Genomic DNA, 20,087 nt, shown 5'->3' with positions numbered 1-20,087 from the left:
TTACATTCTATCCATCTTCTTTAGCTGCTCCAAAGCAGTAATACCAAGAGTTTAATGATTTAAAATTAAACTATCACTTTCTAGCTATCTGGTCACCATTTGGACACTTTTAAGGTAATTTTTAGTTATTTAACTAGTAACTTTGTGATACTGTTACCTTGAAAAGTATTTATGATGATGAGGAGGAGGAGGATTAAAAGTCACCGAAGTAGTAAAAAGCTATTCTATGTGTAAAAAGTTATTTCAGGTGAGTACATTTCTTTGCCAAAGAATCTGAAATGGTAGCATTTGTTGTCATTTTATTGTCTGTAGATTAATCATTACATTGGGACTTGTTGAAGATCAGTAGCATATGACTTTTGAAACAAAGGTGGCAGAAAAGATTATTTTTTCAGTATTACAATACTTAAGACATTGGAGGGTAGACTATGGGCAGGCCATATCCTAATCAACTGGCGTTAACAGAAGGATTTTCATATGAGTTTGGATATAAGAGTCTGCTACTGCCTTGCTGTTCAATAATTCAACATTTATTAATCACCTAACTATGTGGGCAGTTTATACTGAGCACTAGGGATATGACAGCAAAACTTAAATTCATCACTGCTTTTTAGGAGTCTTACATTGTACTGGAAGATATATATAAACAGATGTTAATATTGTAGAATTTGAGGAGAGTAATAGTGCTGAACACCAAGGGAGCCAGAAAATGCTTCCCACGAGAAATGGCACTTGAGGATTCCAAGGGGTGAAGGTGAGGAGAGAAGGTGTTTCCATATGTCCAAGGTTATAGAAGCCAGGGCTGGCAAGCCACATCAGTTATTTTGGCTGAAACATGGAGATGGTAAAAGGAAGTGAAAAGAAATAAGTCAGGACAGGTGGATTGGAGCCCTCTTGTGAAGGACATTAAGGAGTTTGTGTTTTATCATGGAGAGACTGTGAAGGCAGTCATAGGGAGGTGAGACAGACGGATTTATTTATTTATTTATTTTTTTGGTAAATGTGTGAAAGCTGAAGTGTAGGGAGGGAAAACATGGAAGCAAGGGGCTCCAGTGATTGTGCTAGTACAGGTGAGAAGTGATGAAGGCCTGAACTGGTGTGGTGAGCATGTAACTGGAGAGGCGAGAGCTGCTTTGGAGATCTCATTGATAAGACCGATCAACTGATTGCATGTGGGGGTTATTAAAGGAGACAGAGTCATCAGCTTAGGTACCCTGAAGGTTGAGGGCATCTTCATCGTAATTAAGGATATCTGGAGGAATGACTGGTTGGGAAGAAAAGAAGTTTGGTTTTGAAATGCTAATGGGCCATCCACATGGCTGTTTCCATGGACAGTTGGTGATAAGTCTGGATTCCAGGGGAAAGATGGAGGTTGCTTATATACATTTGGAATCACATAGGAATAAGTGAATCCATGATGGTTCTTGACCCAGAAGAAAAGGGGTATGAAAAAGAAAAGGGCCCAGGACATTGTTTTGGGACCCCTCCCCCAAATACTTAGATGGGGAGACTTAGATAATTACTCAATAGATGAAACTGAAAAAGAATGGCTAAGACAGGTGTGAAGAGTCCTGGAGAGAATTATGTCATGAAAGCCAAGGAAGGAGAGAATATTTATTAAAGGGAGGAATTGGGGCCCAGTGTTATAGGAAACAGGCATTAGGAATGAGGGCTGACCAAAGGCCAGTGGGGTCCTCTTAAAATATCTGTTGCCAACTATGTTGAGGGCCCTTAAAGGAAATCCCATGTCCTTGGGGTTTATTTTTACTGCCACAGCTGCCTAATTTAGCAAGGCTGGTCATATGGAGCCTCTGGATGTATGTTGGAAGGCTACAAGAGGCCCTTGTCATGCTGAGACCCCGGAAGCCTGCCGATGCTTCTAAGGATGAGAAGTTTGGGGTAGGATGGGGCAGGTGTTCAGAGTAGCCCCTTGTCATGAGGGAATGCTATGGGGGGTGACATTCTGAATATGAAAGTGTGTAGCTGGCAGGTGAGACATCAGAGTAGAATGAATGGAGAAAGATTTGGCGACATTTTTGAAAACATGAATGCTTTTTCTTCTTTGATATGAAGGAGTCTCGGTCTGGTATCAGTGGTGGTTCCAGAAGCTGTAGTCGGAGGGACTCGGAAAGCACCCGCCATGACTCAGAAACAGAGGACATGCTGTGGGATGATCTTCTGCATGGGCCCGAGTGCCGCTCATCAGCCACAAGCGACAGTGAGGAGGTAAATGTGAAGACCCTGCCCCCGGGCACCAAGCGGGATCCAAAAGAGGACGTTTTCCAGCAGGTGTGTGCAGAAATTGTCATCCTTCTTGGGGGTAGGGACTGGCAGGAGGGTGGACATTTTTCTCTTTTACTTTTTTCTTTTGATGTTCTTTAGTATGACCCTTGATTTATAGACCCTAGATTGTTTGGATCTTTACTCTGTTTCATATCTTTATAAGCTTTGATATACTTGTAAATTCATAGAGAAAACTATGTGAAAATTGGTGTTTGTGATTTTATCTTCCTGGATTCAAGAAGGACTTTCAGAGGCCCGAGACACCATAGATTTGTTATTTAGGATTTTCAGAATTGTCTGTCTGCAAGAGAAAAAACCTACTAAGGTACATCTCTGAGCCAGTGGCATTTATTAAATGGTCTATGGTTCCCTCTAATGAAGTGGAACTCAAATTTTCCTCACAATCTGAGATGTCCACCTCCTTCAGGGCCTCATCTCTACAGTGCTTGGTACCTGGACAATACAAGTGGAGCAGGCCAAAAGTATAGTCTGTCTCTAAGATGGACTTTGTCTTTAACCCTTCAATCTTGCAAAATCCCATAGGTTGACAAATGGGTTAGTGTGCAGACCTTAAATAGACCTCTTGACTTTCCATGAGATCCTGCCAAAATCACTGAACAGCTCATGGAGTTGGGCTGGTGAGTGGATGTCATAACATCTACATGGGCCAATGGGCTGATAGAAAGGCATGTTGTAGTCCAGCAACCTGAATTGTCAAGCACTCAGGGCCATCTTCCCATGTTGGGCAGTAGAGGGATGAGAAGGGATAGAAGGACAACAAAAAGCTGGGTGACTTTCCCTGTAATTGAGGCATCTATACTGCTATAACTGGGTTTGGTCACCATAACCAAAAAAAAGCAAGGGTGGAAGTTCTCTGATTAGTTTCTTAGGATTAAACAAGTGAACTTACAAACTACAATTCATAACTCTGGGGCCTAATTTCCAGGAATTATCAGGATCCCTATGGAATCATATCAAACTAATACTGATTGGGATAAAACAGAGCTCCATTTAAATAGGTCACAAGAGAGAGATATATTTTTCAGCCTTCAAGAAAAGAGAAACAAAAGGAAAAATGAGATATTTCATTAATGTAAAGTAACCTTGGGTTCAGACCCAAATAAGGTTCATTGAAGGTCTGCAGAAGAATGGTTCTTAAAGGATCTGAGGAAAAGCTCAAAGAGAGATTTTGATACATCTGGCCCGAGTACTTTGCATTTATTGCTTTAGCAGCAGTCAGATTTATCGGTGATTTTTCCCTCTGCCTCACCATTTCTTTTACAGTGGTACCCTACAGCAAACATTTACTAAATGTCCGCTGGGTGCAGAGCCTTGGTGAAGTGCCTGAGAAAAGATGTTTATATTGCACCATCTAGCTGCCCTAGTTGTTTTTGGTTTGGTTTTTTTTTTTGAGGCTCATGCAAAGCAGTGGTCCCTGCTGGCAGTCATCATCTGACTTCCAAGTCATTCCCTCAAGTTCCGCCTCCTTTGTTTGACATTTAAAATCCTCTGTAACCTGACCCCAGAAATAAAATAGATAGGAATTTGAATGGATTGAGGAAGTGGCGTGATGATTAGAAGAGGGTCTAGAGTTTGGAGGAGAAGGGAGTGTGGACGTCCTGCTTGCATGTACAGTGCTGTGTGACTAGATGCCCTGGATTGTGGAGTCAGTGCAACATGAATTGATGGTCATAACCTGTTTTATCAGTAGAACCTGCTGAGAATTTGAGAGAAAATTAAGAACTTTAGTATTTTGATGTGATCAGATTACTCTTCCAGATGTAAGAAAGTGAGTATTTAGGCTTTGGATTTCTTTGGAGGCCTACAGAGGAGTTGTTGAATGCATATCTGCCTTTCATTAAGTATCTTGCATAGAGTAAATGTTTGTTAAATACATTTTAAGGAAGTTTGAATGTGAAATATAAGCCAAATTCATTCAACAACAACATTTAACACATGATTAAAATGTCTTCTTTATGTAAAGCACTGTACTAACTCCTAAAAGAGAAGCAAAAGTTATATAAGGTATGGTCCCTAGCTACAAGGAACTAAATGATTCATACATAGAAATAAATAATATAAAATAGAATATCATTGTGTATGAGTGGTACAGAGAAAAATTAATAAGAATTTTGAAGAGGAAAAGATAATTTTTTACCAAGAATGGGACAAGGAAAATGTATGGAAGAGATATGCCTTAAAAGATTTTAGTAAGCTGAAAAGGGATCTTCTAGGTTTAGGGAACTCTTATTTACAAAAATATTTAACAAGAAAGCATTTGGTATGTTTGTGAGAAAGTTTCAGTTTGATTAAGAGAATAGGTGATGAAGTAGGTAGGAGATAAGATTATAAATGGAGTTTGGTTCTAAATTGAAAAGGGTTTTGATTTCCTAGTTTGAACTTTATTTAGTAGACCATAATAAGATATTAATTTAATTAATTAAAATTAATTATGTCATCTGGATTTGAAAATTACTAATATTTAAAACTGAACAAAGAATATTTATTTAGGATCCAAAAAGGTAGTACTGAAAGTACATGGTAAACTTTACTCCATAATTGTCACTTATTAAACTGAGGGTTGTTTTTTTTTAATGTGGTCACAGTGCCTCCTTCTGTAGCTTTTACAGCTTCTCATAGAACCAAGCCAATAGGAATTTTTGGAGGAGAAACACATTAAATTCTGTTTTTGCTGTGATTGAAATGCCAGTGGAATATCCAGATGGAGATTCTGGCAGCAGTTGGTGACGGGAATCTGGAGATAAGTGGAGAGATGGGGGCTTCTTAAGTACATTTGGGAGTTGCCTGTATAGAAATGACAATTCAATCCATGGAAACTAGTGATTGAGAGAAAGGGTATGAGAAAGAAGAAGAGAAAGAACAAAACCAGTCAGAAAATCAATTTACAAGTATTTATTAACTACATATTATGTGCTCAGCACTATTAAGTACCATGAAGGATATAACTGCATCTTTACTTTGCTTCAATTATCCACAGGTTATCCAAAGTGTCCTGTCTTAGCTCAGTTATCCACATGAGGTCATGCCTTTGCTCTTACCATTTATAACTGTGTCACCTTTATCTATGATTTTGAACTCTGAAATTCCCCTTCCTGGTAATAATCTTTTCTTCCATCTCTTAACTTCTCCAGAACCTATTTTTCATCTTCAGTATAACTCCTCATCAGTGTCCAGCATACCTTATAGGTGCTTGATAAATTTTTGTTTGTTTGTTTGATAATCTCTCTCAAACTTTAGCTCACATTTAACTACCACTTGCTAGTACCTTCAACTTAACATATCTGCAAGTAAAGTAACAATCTTTTTTTACTCTTTGCTGGGTTTTTTTTGAGGTGGCACTATCTTTTTAGACATTGGTATTCCTTTTGGAGTCTTCTGGACTCTCAGACATCCTATATCAAATTGGTGCTACTTTGACAGTGTTTTAACAAATCGATCATCTTTTCTTTACTAGTATGGTCTCATTCCTTATTCAGGCCTAGGATATTGTAATTGATTCATACTCAGACCCCATTTCTAAAATTTCAGCTTCAAATCCACTTGAGGTACAGGTTTGGGCCACCTTGTTATTTTCCACAGGTAACCCTCCATTTTCTTTCTCTTTTGTACTAGCTGATTCTTGTATTTAGCTTGTTCTCTCTCTCCTTGTCTACTTCTTGAAATTCCTGGTTTCCTTCAGTCAATGAAAAACGCTTATTAAACACTTACTATGTGCTAGGCACTGTACTAAGTCCTAAGCAATCCAAAGAAAGGCTTCTGGGAGTTGATCCGAAAACAAAAAGGTCAAAAATAGAAAAAAAAAATATGCTGTGGTACAATATAGTATGACATGGATGTTAGATTGAACCAAGGAGGCTGGGCTAGAGCAATTAATCAGGTAGGAGGAAAACCCAGAGAGGAGATTATCCAAAAGAAAAGGTGATCTGCAGGTAGGCTGAGGAGTGTGAGGGTGAAACAAGGCCCTTAGATTTGGTAGCTATTGGTAATTTTGGAGGGAGTAGTTTCAGTGGAGTGATGAGCTCAGAAGCCAAACCGCAGAGAATATAGGAAGGAGGGAGGAGAGGAAAGGGAGGGAGCATTGGCTACTGCACGTGGTGGGTTCTCTGAATGAATGTTACCTAATTGTGGCCAACCTGCCTTCGGGATTTCCTCCCCTTCTGTTAAGGAGTCTGTGGTATAATCACAAGGGAGATGGTGAAGGGATTTGGCGAAGAAGAGTGAATAGTGATGGAGGGGAACAAAGGATTCAAAATGTGGCTGTGGCTATGACCCTGGTAGCTGGGGAGGCTGAGGCTGGTGGATCCCCTAAGCTAGGGAGGCCGGGCTGCTGTTTCTTAAACCAGTTGGGAGTCAGGGCTAAGTCTGGCATCAGTATTTTAGCAGCTGGAAGCAGGGGCTAACAGGTTACCTAAGAAGGGACTACCAGGCCAGGAATAGGTCAGAGCTCTGTGTTAGTAGTAGGATCAGTCCTGGGAATAGCTTTTGTGTTTCTAGCCTGAGCAAGAGAAGACCAAGTCAGAAGGAAAAAGGATAATATGTAATCTTTAGTTGGCTTATCAAAGGATCAAAATAGGGCAGAAAGTTCTGTGTAGTCAGTAAGGGGACAGTCATACTGTGTGTGGGTCATACTCAGAGAATGAAGATTAAGTAAAGGAAGAAGTGTAAGGGGCAGGGAGAGTGAAAGGTATCATTGGTGATTGTCATTGAAGTGGCATGGAAAACTGGAGCAAGGAGTTAAATATATTCAGGAACTGGGAACTTAGAATATTTGAGGGAATCTCAACACACATATTGAAGCTTCCAAAATGAAATTAGGTTAGAGGTCTAAGAGAAGTTTTGTGGGCTGGGCTCTGATTGCTAATTCAGAAAGAAGGGAGAATGTTTGGGGGCTGGTAGGTAATAGCTACCCAAATCCAGATTAGGTGACAAATTTAGATTTTATGAACCACAAAGGAAGAAAGGTCTCTTGAATGATGACAGTATAGGGAGAGTCCATCATAAGCAGTGAGTACATGAAGAGTGAAAGTGCCAATATTGGCAAATATAGCCAGGGAGTCATCATCATCATCATCATTCAGGACTCAACAAGTACCAGAAGAAGGAAGGAACAAGAGCAGAAGTGATGTAAAAATGAGAGGAAATTTGCTGATTAATAAAGCAAGTGTTTCAGAGAGTCCAGTAGGTGGGACAGGCGGATCTGGAATGGGGTTGAGGTCAGTGGGAATAAGAGAGCAGCCAACTGAGATTGGGGAGAGGGTTTTGTATTTAGGTAGTTGATTAATGGGAAATATGTCCAGACATGAAACATGAGTCCACTAATGAAGTAGATGATTGGAAGTTTTAAAATTAACCCTACAGGAATTGGGAATTCTTAACTTTTTTATTTAAGTGCAAGTGTGTGTGGGTGGGTGTGCGTGTATTTGCCATCCAAATTCAATACTTGGACCCCCTGAAATCTGTCCATGGACTCCAGGTTAAGAACCACTGCTTTAAGTTTTGATGTAATCTTTAACTCCCCAGCCTCTTGTATAACTATGCTCTTGGAGGCCACAGATATAATCCAATCCATTTTCTTGTTTAATTTCTGGGCTCAACTCACTGTTCATCTGCAGAACTTATGGAAATTGCACATATGAATGTACTCACTTAATAAATTTTCCCATCCATCTGTTTATCATATTTTGTCCAATTCTTAAGCATTCTTAAGCCACTTAACTTTTCCTTAAGTGGCCATGAGTATCATTAAAGAGGTATTATGTTTTTCCAGGGATTGGTGCAATCAACAAAGTCCATCTATAAACAGAAACATTTGCAGTAATGCTCCATTTTTAGGAAATTTCTCTTCCATTTGAGCTTGCTTTTCACATGTGGAAAGTACCTTTTCCAAACATTTCTTGGTTTGATGATTTACTTGATAGTGCTAACAATTTGCTCTTTTGTTATATCTATAAAGGAATCATGCATAATATTAATAATTGCAAGAGAAAGACACATTAAACCTTAATGCCTTTAAGGCTTCATTTTGCCTTTTGAAAAGTAACACCAGTTGGTATAACTAAAGATTTGATGAAGAAAATTATTTGCAAAAACTTAACAGTTTTATTTTCATCAAGGATAATGTTCATTGGGTACCTAGATTGTGCTCATAAAAATTTTGTAGAGGTGAGAAAGTAGATATGTTGGTTATTCTAATACCATCAAGGTCATCTCCCTCCTTCCAATTTCAGTGTCTTCCTCCCTCTTTCAGATATCTTGAGAATGTATACCTTGGGCCCTTGGAATTTTGTCACTTCCTGTACACGTTTCCTTTGTCAGTGTTTTATTTTATTTATTTTAATATATTTTATGTATATTATTTTGTTTATTGTAAAAACTGTTTATTGTGATGGTAGAAGATAATTAAAGATTTTGTGTAATGAAATTTTGCTTTCTTTGGTTAAAAAACTGGAGAGGATTGAATAAAAACTAGAATTGTCAAGGATGACTTTAGTACACAAGATCTGAGCTGAACCTTAGGGGATGGGAATAATTAGGAGGTGGGAACCAGAATATATTTCTGTTACAGGAAAAGTAACATGGGTGAAGTTTTAGAGTTGTTAAAAAATATATAGTATGTTTTCAAGGATTGCTTTATTTATGTTAAAGAATATTGCAAATGAGTTAGATTTTGTAAGATTATCTTATGGAGGACCTTGAAAATCACACTTAACAATTTAAACTTGTAGTCTAAATAGTATTGTCAAGAATATTGAAAATTCCTTGATGAGGAGAATGGTATGAGGGAAGTGTATTTGAGGAAAGTCAGTTTGACTACAGTAAATAGGCTGAATTGGAAGAGGAGATAGAGATTGGAGGTTGGGATATCCTTGATGAGAGTGGTGGCCATGACGAAAGTTTAGTTTTATTCATAGAATCATATACTTAAATAACTTTAGATCTTGTGTAGTTCCACATATGAGGAAACTGATAGCCAGAAAGATTGTGACTTGTCAGGTTTATTATACGATAGCAAAATCATGGGCAACACTTAGGTTTCCCGTCTCCTAATTTAATATATCATTTTGCTTTCTCCTTTACATTTGAAATGGTGGTAGGGAATCTAGGTAGAACCATCTAAGAGTCAGCTAGAAATCCAACATCTTAAGAGATCAGCAAGCATGCTTTGTCACCCAGTGTGCAGGAATCTTTTCTTTATTATCCACGGTGGTTCTCCAACCCCAATTCCAGTTCTGGGGAAGGATTTGTAGAGAGAAATTTACTGAAGGTGAGTCCTGTGCATTGGTAAATGTCCTCGGGACAGAGTGAGGAAGAAGTGCTAGCAGAGGAGACTGAGAAAACTTTGGTAAGAAACCTTGCTTTATTTTTACTTTTAGAACCATTTGTTTTGGCTTCAAAATACAAGCCCTGCCTCTGAACGAGTGAGTGCAATAATTTGGGAAGGTAACGAATGCAAAAAAATGGATATGTCTGTTTTGGAAATCAGTGGCATCATCATGAGTAGGGTAAGTTTGTCTTTTTTTTAAATCTTGAAATTATTCTCACACATTCCACATGGTGGGCTCTGTTTGCTATTTTGAAATAGTCCTGCATCTGTTTTCAGAAATTCAGTTTTCAAAATGTTCATATTTTATTGATTTTCTGATACTGTGCAGTCTGGAAGAAGAGATATCTCTCAGTGTTTTGTGTCCTTCCTCCCCCTGGTCTGTTATGTGTCACCAACAATGGCAGCTTCCAGGGGAGGGCTGCTGGTGTTTGCCTATGCCTTATATATTGTATGTGGACAACTAATGCTGTTATTATTTATGTATATTTATTTCCAAATTTAAGACTAATCTTTAATGAGAAAGGTTTAAGAATCTTAAATCAATAGATTTATTCCAATACTTCCCAAATTGTGGTCCTTGGGATCCTAGAGTTCTGTGTGAAAGAAGTAAGAGTTATGTGATAATCTTGGTGTTAGTGATATTTTTCCTTCTAAATGTTAAATATGAAATTTGTTATAAAAATGCTTCCCTTGCCCTACTTTGTAATGGCTTGCGATGACTGAGTTCTTGAAGACCAGTTTAGAGTATAAGCTCTGTTTGTTTTTTTTAAAGATCAAAAATCTTCAAGCATATAAATCCAGCCATAGATTTTATATCTGAGGACTGAGGTCTTTTAAAAAAAATCTGTTTTATTTATTTGCAAGGTCACAGTCGTCTAATTTTATTGGGGCTATCTATTGCCTCTGCCATGTGCATTTAAACTTTAAAATGATCTCTACAAATTTAACTGCCCCTGTTCCTAGGAACTTGTATATTAAAAAATATGATTCCAAAGATCTACTATAAACCACTTGGATTGGGGTGGGAGGGGAATGGAGCGTCAAGGAGGGCATCATGGAGGAAGTGGGGTTTATCTTGAAAGAAAGACTTGTCCTTCCAAATGTCCACTTTAAATGTCATCTCTTCTATGAAAGCTTCCCTGATAATCAAAGCTGGAAATCAAACTAACTCTTCAATTTCCCCAGGAGAGTCTTTAGAAATAAAATTGGTCTCCAATTGATGGAATGTAATTTTGGCTACTAGAAGCCCAGAACTAAAACATGGAACTATTGTGATCTGTGTCAGTGGAGGGAATACCTGTGACAGTGTAACTAAAACTCTTTTGAAGTATTACAATTAGAGGAAAGTGTTTGTTTTGTCTGGGAGAATAATGGCATAATTTCCTCTCTTTTTTGTCAAAATTTTCCTAGCTCTCTTTTTTTTCCTATATCTTATGCTCCCAAATTCATTGTTGAATGTCTATGGATTTGAGCATTAGACTTAAATGGATTGAGATTAGGTCTTTGATATCATTAGAGTTCACTGGAGAACTTCAGGGTGAGAAAACTTCCTGTGCTTAAGAAGGTCAGTGCATTCTCTGCAGCCTCAATGGTTTAGAAAGTGTCTTGCTCAGAATGTCAGGGACAGGACTTGGTCTTGGATCTTCCTAGTCACAAGGCAGAGCTCATATCCCAGGCTGCCTATCTGGATTTCAGTATGAGCTGATAGAAGAACTTTTTGAAAGAGAAAAATATATCAAAAATAAGCTACACAAAGGTTTAATGCAACTTAAACGTGCTGGGGGAAAAAAGAAAACTATAAAATATAAACTCCCACTGCTAATATCTAAGGCCTTGTGCATTGGACTTGTACTTATGCTTCTAGCCTTATTTCATACTCATTCCCTTCATGAAGTTTACATTTCAGCCTGTCTAGACTAATAGTTATTATGAAACTTGTCTCCCACCTCTATATCTTTACATGTCATTTCCCCTGGGTTTAGTATGCACTTTCTCATCTCCAGTTCTCAGGATCCTGGACTACTTTATGAATAAGCTTAGTGAAGCAGTCAATGATTGCTCAGTTAATTCTCTTTCTCTCAATTTCCCTTGAATTGTGTTTCTATATTTAATCTATCCCCGCATTAGAATGTGACCTTAAGGACAAAGCCTTTTCCCCTTTATATCCCTAACACATATTATAAACTAAATATTTATTCAAATTTCCAACCAAAAAAAAAAAAAGCTCAGCAGAGTGTATATGAAACGTCACATTGTTCTATTGCTAGATCCATTTATGGAAAGCAGGTGTAATACATTTTTCAAAGAGTTTTTGATAAATAAGATCTTTGTAAATCCTTATTTGATGGTGATTTTTCATTAATCTCCAGGTTAATGCATATCAGCAGGGCGTAGGTTACCAGATGCTGGGAAATATTGTAACTGCCGGTTTAGCCTTTTTCCCTTTCTTACACCGACTTTTTCACGAGAAGAACCTCGACCAAATACGAACCATCTCGGCTGAGGAGCTCCTGACTCTCTTTTGTGGAGCACCGCCTTCAATATCAGTCATCATTCTGGCGATGATCAGTTTTCTTGAGCGCTTATGTCTGACCTGGATGTTCTTTTTTATGATGTGTGTGGCAGAAAGAACATACAAGCAGGTCAGTGGCAGCCTCACCGAGTCTTCCTAAGTCATGTTGCAGCAGGACCGCTCTCATCATTTCTCCTCTGTACAAAAGGAGGAATATCTCTGAAACATTGTTAGTACATATGTAACCCATATGTGTGTTGTTATTTAAGAATGTGGGATGACCAAGAAACTTCTACTGTAAATCTGAAAAATTACTTAGCTTTTAAACATCATTCCTTTTATTTTCAGTGTATTCAGTAAATTGTGTGCCTTTTCAGCTGCATAAATTAGGTTCTTTCTGGCCATGGAAAAGATAATGTTTCTTTCATATGAATTCTAAGACATTAAAAAAAATTTGGGAGAGTGTATTTCATTATATCATATAGCTTAGTTCTTAACATATTCTTGAGGTTTTGAAATTTTTTAATTGGAAATGAATTTATCATGTATCTGTAAAATTTACTGGAGGAATAGAGGATAATATTCTATCCATGGATTTTCTTAGAGTAAGATTCTTGTGTATACAAAAGAGTTTGGAAATCTATTCTGCCCCTATTGAACTGGTTTTCTACTTCATAAGAATAAATATTCTATACTTAGCTAATGTCTTTTTTTCTGAACATTTCTTTAACATCCTATGGCATAGAATTAGTTCTCTATCTTCACTTTAGATAGTGAAGAAAAAGGAGATTAAAGAAGTCTAAAAGTGCTAGAAAGTCTTTGGTGGAAGGTGAATTTGTTTTTATTTCTAGATGAGCAAGCATTGCCCTGTAGGGCCTGCTCTTTGTTTGGGACAGACAGGGAATCCTTTCTGATCACCCTGTTGAGAAATGGAATAGGTTTTCATTTGATCAATTTTGTCTTTATATCTTTTAAGTTTTGAGTAATAAATTAATTTTGTGATACTTGTTTTTGACATAACAGATATTTTCCAACAAAAACCTAATCAGCCTTTCCCTGACCAAATATATTCCTTCAGAACAATTAAGCAAAACCACCTAATAAGAGTGATTGCAACTAGTTGCATATATCACTTTGAATTTGTTTTGCCAAGGTAATTTCATTTAAACAAATTTAGTCATGTCATAGTGTACACTGAGTAAAATTTCATGCTGTTTCTTTCTCACCCCCCCCCCGGGGGGGGAATTGGCAATAACAGAGATTGACAGATGGTTTACATTGTTTCTCTTTGTATGTTTTTCTTTTCCCTAGCGATTTTTATTTGCAAAACTTTTTAGTCATATTACTTCTGCCAGGAAAGCTAGAAAATATGAAATCCCCCACTTCAGACTCAAAAAGGTGGAGAACATTAAGATATGGCTATCACTACGTTCTTATTTAAAGGTAAACTTTAACTTAACATTATATGGAGAGACTTACAGAGATATTATGATATTTTACCACCAAAATGTACTTTGCATGTATTTATTTTGGGGAGATACCATAATGTATTGGAATGAGGGTTGGTTTTAGAAGCAGAAGACCTGAAAATTAGTCTTCACTTTTCCACTTACTTCGTGTTGCCCTTGAACAAGCTTCTCAACCTCTCTGAAAAAACAAAAACCAAACCAAAAAAAATTCCCTCATCTACGTAATGATGGAGTCAGTCTTTAAAATCCCTAAATCTATGATCTCGTCTGTTTTCATTTCTCAATTTCCTTTTCAAGTAAAATTTGATCTATCCACTATACAAGGTTGTTATGAGGAAAGCCCTTTGTAAACTTTAAAGTGCTGTATCAATGTTTATTATCATAAATGCTTATACACTGTTGCTGGATTTCAGCAAGGAAGAGACTTCGGTAGCCAACAAGAATGAAGTTTTAGATAGGTGCCGTTACTTACCCATAGGAATTTAAGACCCTGAGAGATGAATTTAGATAGGAAAAAAGAAAATTAAATTTCTTAGAGTGTGAATAATATAGTATTAGAATACCATGATTTTCCTTTGCTTCTGGGACATACTTGCATATACATACACCCCACCCCAGGCAAATTACTGCCTTATTTAGAAAGGGGATAGATTTTAGAATGCCCCCATTCTCAATAAACTAGTAACTTTAAATTGAGATTAAATTGAGATTAAAATTAAGATTTAAATTGGATTGTTGTTATTTTTTGTTTTGTTTTGTTTTGTTTATATTTCAGGTCCTATACCATTGACTTCCTATATTTTGAAGCCTTTAGTTTTTAAAAACAAAAATGTATAAAATTTCAAAATGTTAATTGCTTTTTTGGGTAAAGAAATTGCTAGATTGCTGCCATTAGTTTTTTGTAATTTCTAGAATTGAATATTTTAAACTTTCCAGTCTGATAAATTAGCTTATTATATTTCATTCTACAGAGACGGGGTCCACAGCGCTCAGTTGATGTGGTTGTGTCCTCAGTATTCTTACTGACACTTTCAATTGCTTTTATTTGCTGTGCCCAGGTAAGAATTTCACAGAAGAATTGAAAATGCTATTTTATGTTGCCCATTTAAAATCCCAGGTTTATCCTCTGTTCCTCAGTTGTTTTAATTTTAAGGTATGTTACATTTGAAAAATGTCTTTGCATTTATTTGTTACTGTTTTTGAATCCTTTGTGGTCTGAAATTAAAAATTTTGAAGTCTAATTTTTCCCCATTGTGATGCCATGCATAGATAGGCCTTATATTTAAAAAAGATTTGGCCTCTAGTTCAGCCTCTGACTTGTACTAGTCTGTGATCCTGGGCAAGTCACTTAACCTCTTAGTATCCCAGGCACTTCTCTAAAACTGAGAGTTATAGAACCTCTATATTGCTCATCTACATTGAAAGAGGAAATTTCCTCATTCTCTGCATCAGTGAAAATATGAGTCCTAATCAAGAAAGTTATTAAAAGGATAGTTAATAGAACATCTAGAAAAGGCAATGGGAATCACAGTCTCACAATGGTTTCATCAAAAACATATAATGCCAGGCTAACCCCATTTCCTTTTTGGACAGATCATGGAAATGTCATAGAATGTCAGCCAACGAGCATCTTATTAAGTTCCTCCTATGTGCCAGGCATTGTGCTAAGCTCTGAGAATACAAAGAAAGGCAAAAGACATCCCCTGAACTCAAGGAGCTCACAGCTTAATTGATATAAACATAGTTATCAACATTTTAGCAAAATCATACAGTCATGCTATTCTTATATGATCTGTAAATTGACAAATCTATAAAGGCCTTTTCTCAGTCCTCCTCCTCCACTACTCTGTATCACTTGAAATTGTTGATTACCTTTCCCCGCTCTAGGTTTTCATGACACTGCTCTTTCATGGTGGTGGTCCTACCTGTGACCACATTTTAGTTTCCTTTGTTGCATCTTCATTCTTGTCAGTCAGTTACTCAATAACTTATGAGTTACTCAATAAACATTTATTAAGCTTCTACTGTGTGTAAGGCACTGTGCTGAGCAGTAATCATACCTACTTATCATGGTGATTACTACTAGTCATGAGTGCCCCACAAGCCTCTGTCCTGGGCCCTCCTCTCATCTCCTTATATAGTGTCTCTGTTGGTGATCTTATCAGTTCCATTAGGTTGAATTATCATCTTCATACAGATGGCTTTGAGATTCTATATCCTATCCTGGTCACACCTGAGCTGCTGGCCCACATCTTAAACTTCACATGTCCACAACAATTCATTCTCTTTCTCTCCAAATGTACCCCTCCTCCCAGCCTCCATATAACTGTATAGGGCATCCTCCTGCTCCCATTTACCTGAGCTTACAGTCTTGGAATCATTCCCACCTCTTCCTTTATAGCCACTCCAGTCACGCCTGGTCATTCCCACCTTTGCAGCATCTCTCAGACATCCCCCTCTCAGCTCCCACACTGGCCTATCTAGTCCAGGCCTTCCTCTCCTGGCAGGAGCCTTTAAGTTGGACTTAAATCTCTCCCCATTCTAATCCGTCCTCCATCCAGCTGTAATTGTCCTACAGCACAAGCCTCCTCACCTCACCCCCCTTCAGTAACTTTCCTGGAGAGAAGGAACCTTCCAGAGATGCTGGGGACATATAAAACCCTTGTTTTTTGGGTCACTGTGGGAAGCAGACTAATGTGAAGACTAAGGGAATCTTCTGAGCTGCCATGATTTTAAAATCTCTGTGTGTCATTTCTGTAGGTTCTCCAAGGTCATAAAACTTTTCTGGATGACGCTTACAATTGGGAGTTCCTGATTTGGGAAACAGCTCTACTGCTCTTCTTATTGCGCCTTGCCTCGCTGGGGTCTGAAACCAATAAGAAATACAGTAATATTTCAGTACTGCTTACGGAGCAGGTAACACATATGCACTTGACTCATCTAGCTTACAGTCCGATGATGTACTTTAGGGGTGATGTTGCTGCTTTTAATCTCTGCTATTGTGCAGAGTTTCATTCAATTCAGCAAATATTTGTTAAGCACCTACTGTGTACTAGGCCCGGGGCACGCAGAGACATAAACGGAGCAAGAGAAACACGTTCCTCAAGGAACCTACATTCTACTAGAGGGATTCAACATTTACTTGAATTAAGTTCCTCTAATATGAAGAAAAGGGAGGTGAGAGACTGATAATTTTTTCAAGGGGGTAGTGGGTATAAGATTTTAAGGAAGAGTTTATGGAGGACCTAACCCCGATTTTCAGGCATGAAATATGTGATTCTAGAGATGGCATACTGAGTTATCAGGTTCATAAAATAGTTTATAGTGTAATTTGGCTAAAACAACAGAGTGCACAAAGGCAAGTTGCATATAAATAAAAAAGGCCAGGTAGATGGAAAGGATTGTGCAAAGCCTTCAATGCCAAGTCAAGGAATTTGGAATTTTACCATATAGATACAGATACAGATACATGGCTGAAGCACTGAAGGTTTTTGAGCACAGTGGATACAGGAAGATCTTCTTGGCAGCCATGTGGAGGGTTAGCTAGGAGAGGGGGACAGGAGAAATAGTTTAGAGGCTCTCAGGGTAGTTTAGGCAAGAGAAGAGGAGGGCCAGAATGAGTAGTCTGTGGCCAAAGGTGGACAGAAGGGAAGGGGACAGGAGAGCTGTAGTAGAGGAAGGAACAATAGGATGGGTTGTTAGAGGGGAGGGGAAAGGAGATGACTGAGGTTACAAAATAGGGTGACTGGAAGGAGCAGTAAAATGTGAAAAAGAGGCAGGTTTGCATGGAACATAATGAGTTCTTTCATGGCCATGTTGAGTTTGTGATATCTCCTGGACATTCCAGGGAGAAATGTCTGATGAGCTCAAGAGAGCAATCGGAGCTGACTATTGAGTGATAGTTATTTGCACAGAGGTGTTAACTTGAATCCAGTAAGATCTTTAAGAAAAAGTATGGGAGACTGTGAGTCCATGTGGATGTGCCAGTTACCTGTGGCTGTCCCTTGTTCCATCTACCTCTGTCTGGCTACAAGTTGGAAAGCTTACCCCAGGTGAGAAGAAAAGCATCCATGCAGTTCCTTTTGGTCTGGCGTTCAGAAGCTCTTGTGAAAAGGCAGGGGCCCAGCTCATCCCCTCTGGAACAGAGAAGGATCTGAAAGCAGAGGTAGAGTGGTTATCCAGCGAGTCGCAGAAGATAATCCTGGAGAAAGTCCAGGCTGCAACCTATGGCCTGGCAGTGCTCAAGGAAAATGCTGAAGTGAAACAGAAGTATGGGGCTTTGGAAAGAGAACGGGAGTCTCATAGGGTGGAACTGTATCAATTGAAAGAGGCATTAACAGAATGTCATAGCATCGTTAAGTGGGACACATTTCATGGAAAGAACAGAGAAGATTGCTTTCTGCTAGAAACCACTTCCAAGGAGGCAAAGCTGATGGAGAGAATTGAGAAGCTGCAGAACAACATTGAACAAATGAGATTTCTTGTGACCAATACATTTGCAGAAAATGATCGCCTTTTTTCCATAATCCAGAAGCTAAGAAAGGTGTGTGTCCATGTTTCTTGCTTCCCTGGGTGTATGGATGCCACTCCAAACTTGTGAGGAGGAACAGCTTTTTAAAAATATTCTTTATGTCTCTGGTTACACATGCACATTAATTTTTTAAAATACATATTTCTTAGTGAATCTTGTTGGGAGAGAAAAATCAGAACAAAAAAGAAAAATCACAAGAGGAAAAAAAAAAGAAGAAAAAGAAAAAAAACCAGAGCATGTGTTGATCTAGATTGAGTCTCTGCAGTTCTCTCTCTGGATGCAGATGATGTCTTCTATTCAGAGTTTATTGGGATTGCTTTGGATCACTGAACCACTGACAAGCACTAAGTCTTGCATAGTTGATCATCACACACTGTTACTGTGCACAATGTATTTGTGGTTCTGCTTCTTTTGCTCAGCATCAGTTTGTGTAAATCTTTCAGGCCTTTCTCAAATCAGCTCATTCATCATTTTTTATAAAACAATAATATTCCATTACCTTCATATACCACAAATTATTCAGCCATTCCCCAATTTATGGGCCTCTACTCATTTTCCATTTCTTTGCTCCACAAAGAGAGCTGCTACATTTTGGTCCATTTCTCTATTATTTCCTTGGCATATAGACTCAGTAATGGTGCTGCTGGACTAGTAGGGCGTGGGGAATAGCCAGTACAATTCCAACATGTTTCCATTGAAGATTCCTGTTATAAAGTACCTTGCTTATTGACTTTAGTCAATGACCTTTAGCTATCCCAGACCCTAACCAAGAAAAAAAAATACAGAAGGGTCTGAGAGCAGCCAAAATAGATGTCACTCAGCTCACATCCTAAAATGTTTATTTTATAGATATGAAAACCTAGTAATAGTCATTTGAAACAAAATGTGAACAGCTTTCTAAGAGCAGAAAGGAGACAGAAAAATAAACATACCAAAAAGCAGAGAGGAGAGAAAAAACTAAATGTACCAAAAGACACAAAAAACAAAAAAGTCTTTCCCAAAGCCCCATTTAACCAAGAAGAAATGACTTCATATGTCACAATGGCCTCTGATTGTGTGATTCAACACAGCCTAAAGTGACAAAAAAGAACAGTGGCTCTGGGAGTCCAGAGAGCCTTGGATTTGGATTCTGGCTGGCCCACCTTTGAACTATGTGATTCTGACCAAGTCACTTAAGGTCCTTGGTACCTCAGTTCCCTAACATATTAAATAAGGATGACAGTGCTGCCTCAGGGGTGTCAGGAAAACAGTCCATAGAACTTTATCAAATATTAAATAAAAGACTTGTTATTCTTAGGAAAAAATTCAATTCCATTTGAAATCTTGTTTGCACACAAATCCTCTGCCAGCTTAATTTTAGAATTAAGTTTTAGATTTTCATCAAAATGATAAAAATAAGACGACTAGCAAAGATGGCAGCATAAAAAGAAACATCGAGCTCTACTCTCCCACAATTTTTCCAACAAGATCAAGGAAGTATTTTTGGCACTATCCTGCAGAAGGCCATTTTTCCCCACATGGGGAGATAGCCGGAGACAGTAGAGGTCCATAGATGGAGTGCATTTGGGGCCTAAAGCTGTGTCCCTGTGACCACCGAGCAGTATGGAGAAAAGGCGAGTAGGCCCTGAATCTGTGTACCAGGACAGGCTGTGGGGACCAGCAGGAGTCTAGCCTGGAACAAGATTATGCTCGATTTCCTAAGCCTGGATCTGACTAAGCCCAATGGTGACAAAGACACTAGGGACCAGCTTGCTGTTGTATTTCTCAGAATCTGCACATTTTTCCAGCTATTTGAAGGCTGCCTAGCAGCTGTCTACTGGAGCTTCAATGAGAGGCAAGCCTGCAGTTGTGTTGTTCAGAGGAGAGCACGTAGGGAGACCTGAAAGTTGCCTGGTCTTAGTTTGTTTTAGCATCCTTGAAAAATGCCTGGAGAAGCAGGGTTGGGAC

General features: G+C 38.3%; 1 protein-coding gene across 9 annotated transcripts in view; it reads left to right on the top strand.

The window, feature by feature from the left end:
- PHTF1 (putative homeodomain transcription factor 1) overlaps window positions 1-20,087 on the top strand; it is a 53,303-nt gene that overhangs the window by 19,531 nt on the left and 13,685 nt on the right. For 8 of the 9 annotated variants that reach the window (XR_004234021.1, XR_004234020.1, XM_031967321.1 and 5 more), the window contains 6 exons: window positions 2,074-2,289; window positions 9,678-9,806; window positions 11,998-12,270; window positions 13,452-13,583; window positions 14,581-14,667; window positions 16,370-16,525. Coding sequence is in view for 7 of the 9 variants with exons in the window: in XM_031967321.1 (XP_031823181.1) it covers window positions 2,074-2,289; window positions 9,678-9,806; window positions 11,998-12,270; window positions 13,452-13,583; window positions 14,581-14,667; window positions 16,370-16,525 (993 nt within the window). In the remaining 2 variants the exon portion in view is untranslated. The remainder of the gene's footprint in view (window positions 1-2,073; window positions 2,290-9,677; window positions 9,807-11,997; window positions 12,271-13,451; window positions 13,584-14,580; window positions 14,668-16,369; window positions 16,526-20,087) is intronic. The other variant, XM_031967318.1, reaches the window with a different exon arrangement.

Source organism: Sarcophilus harrisii, chromosome 4, assembly GCF_902635505.1.
Source record: "Sarcophilus harrisii chromosome 4, mSarHar1.11, whole genome shotgun sequence".
NCBI lineage: Eukaryota > Metazoa > Chordata > Mammalia > Dasyuromorphia > Dasyuridae > Sarcophilus > Sarcophilus harrisii.
This window is presented reverse-complemented; position numbering and strand designations above follow the sequence as displayed.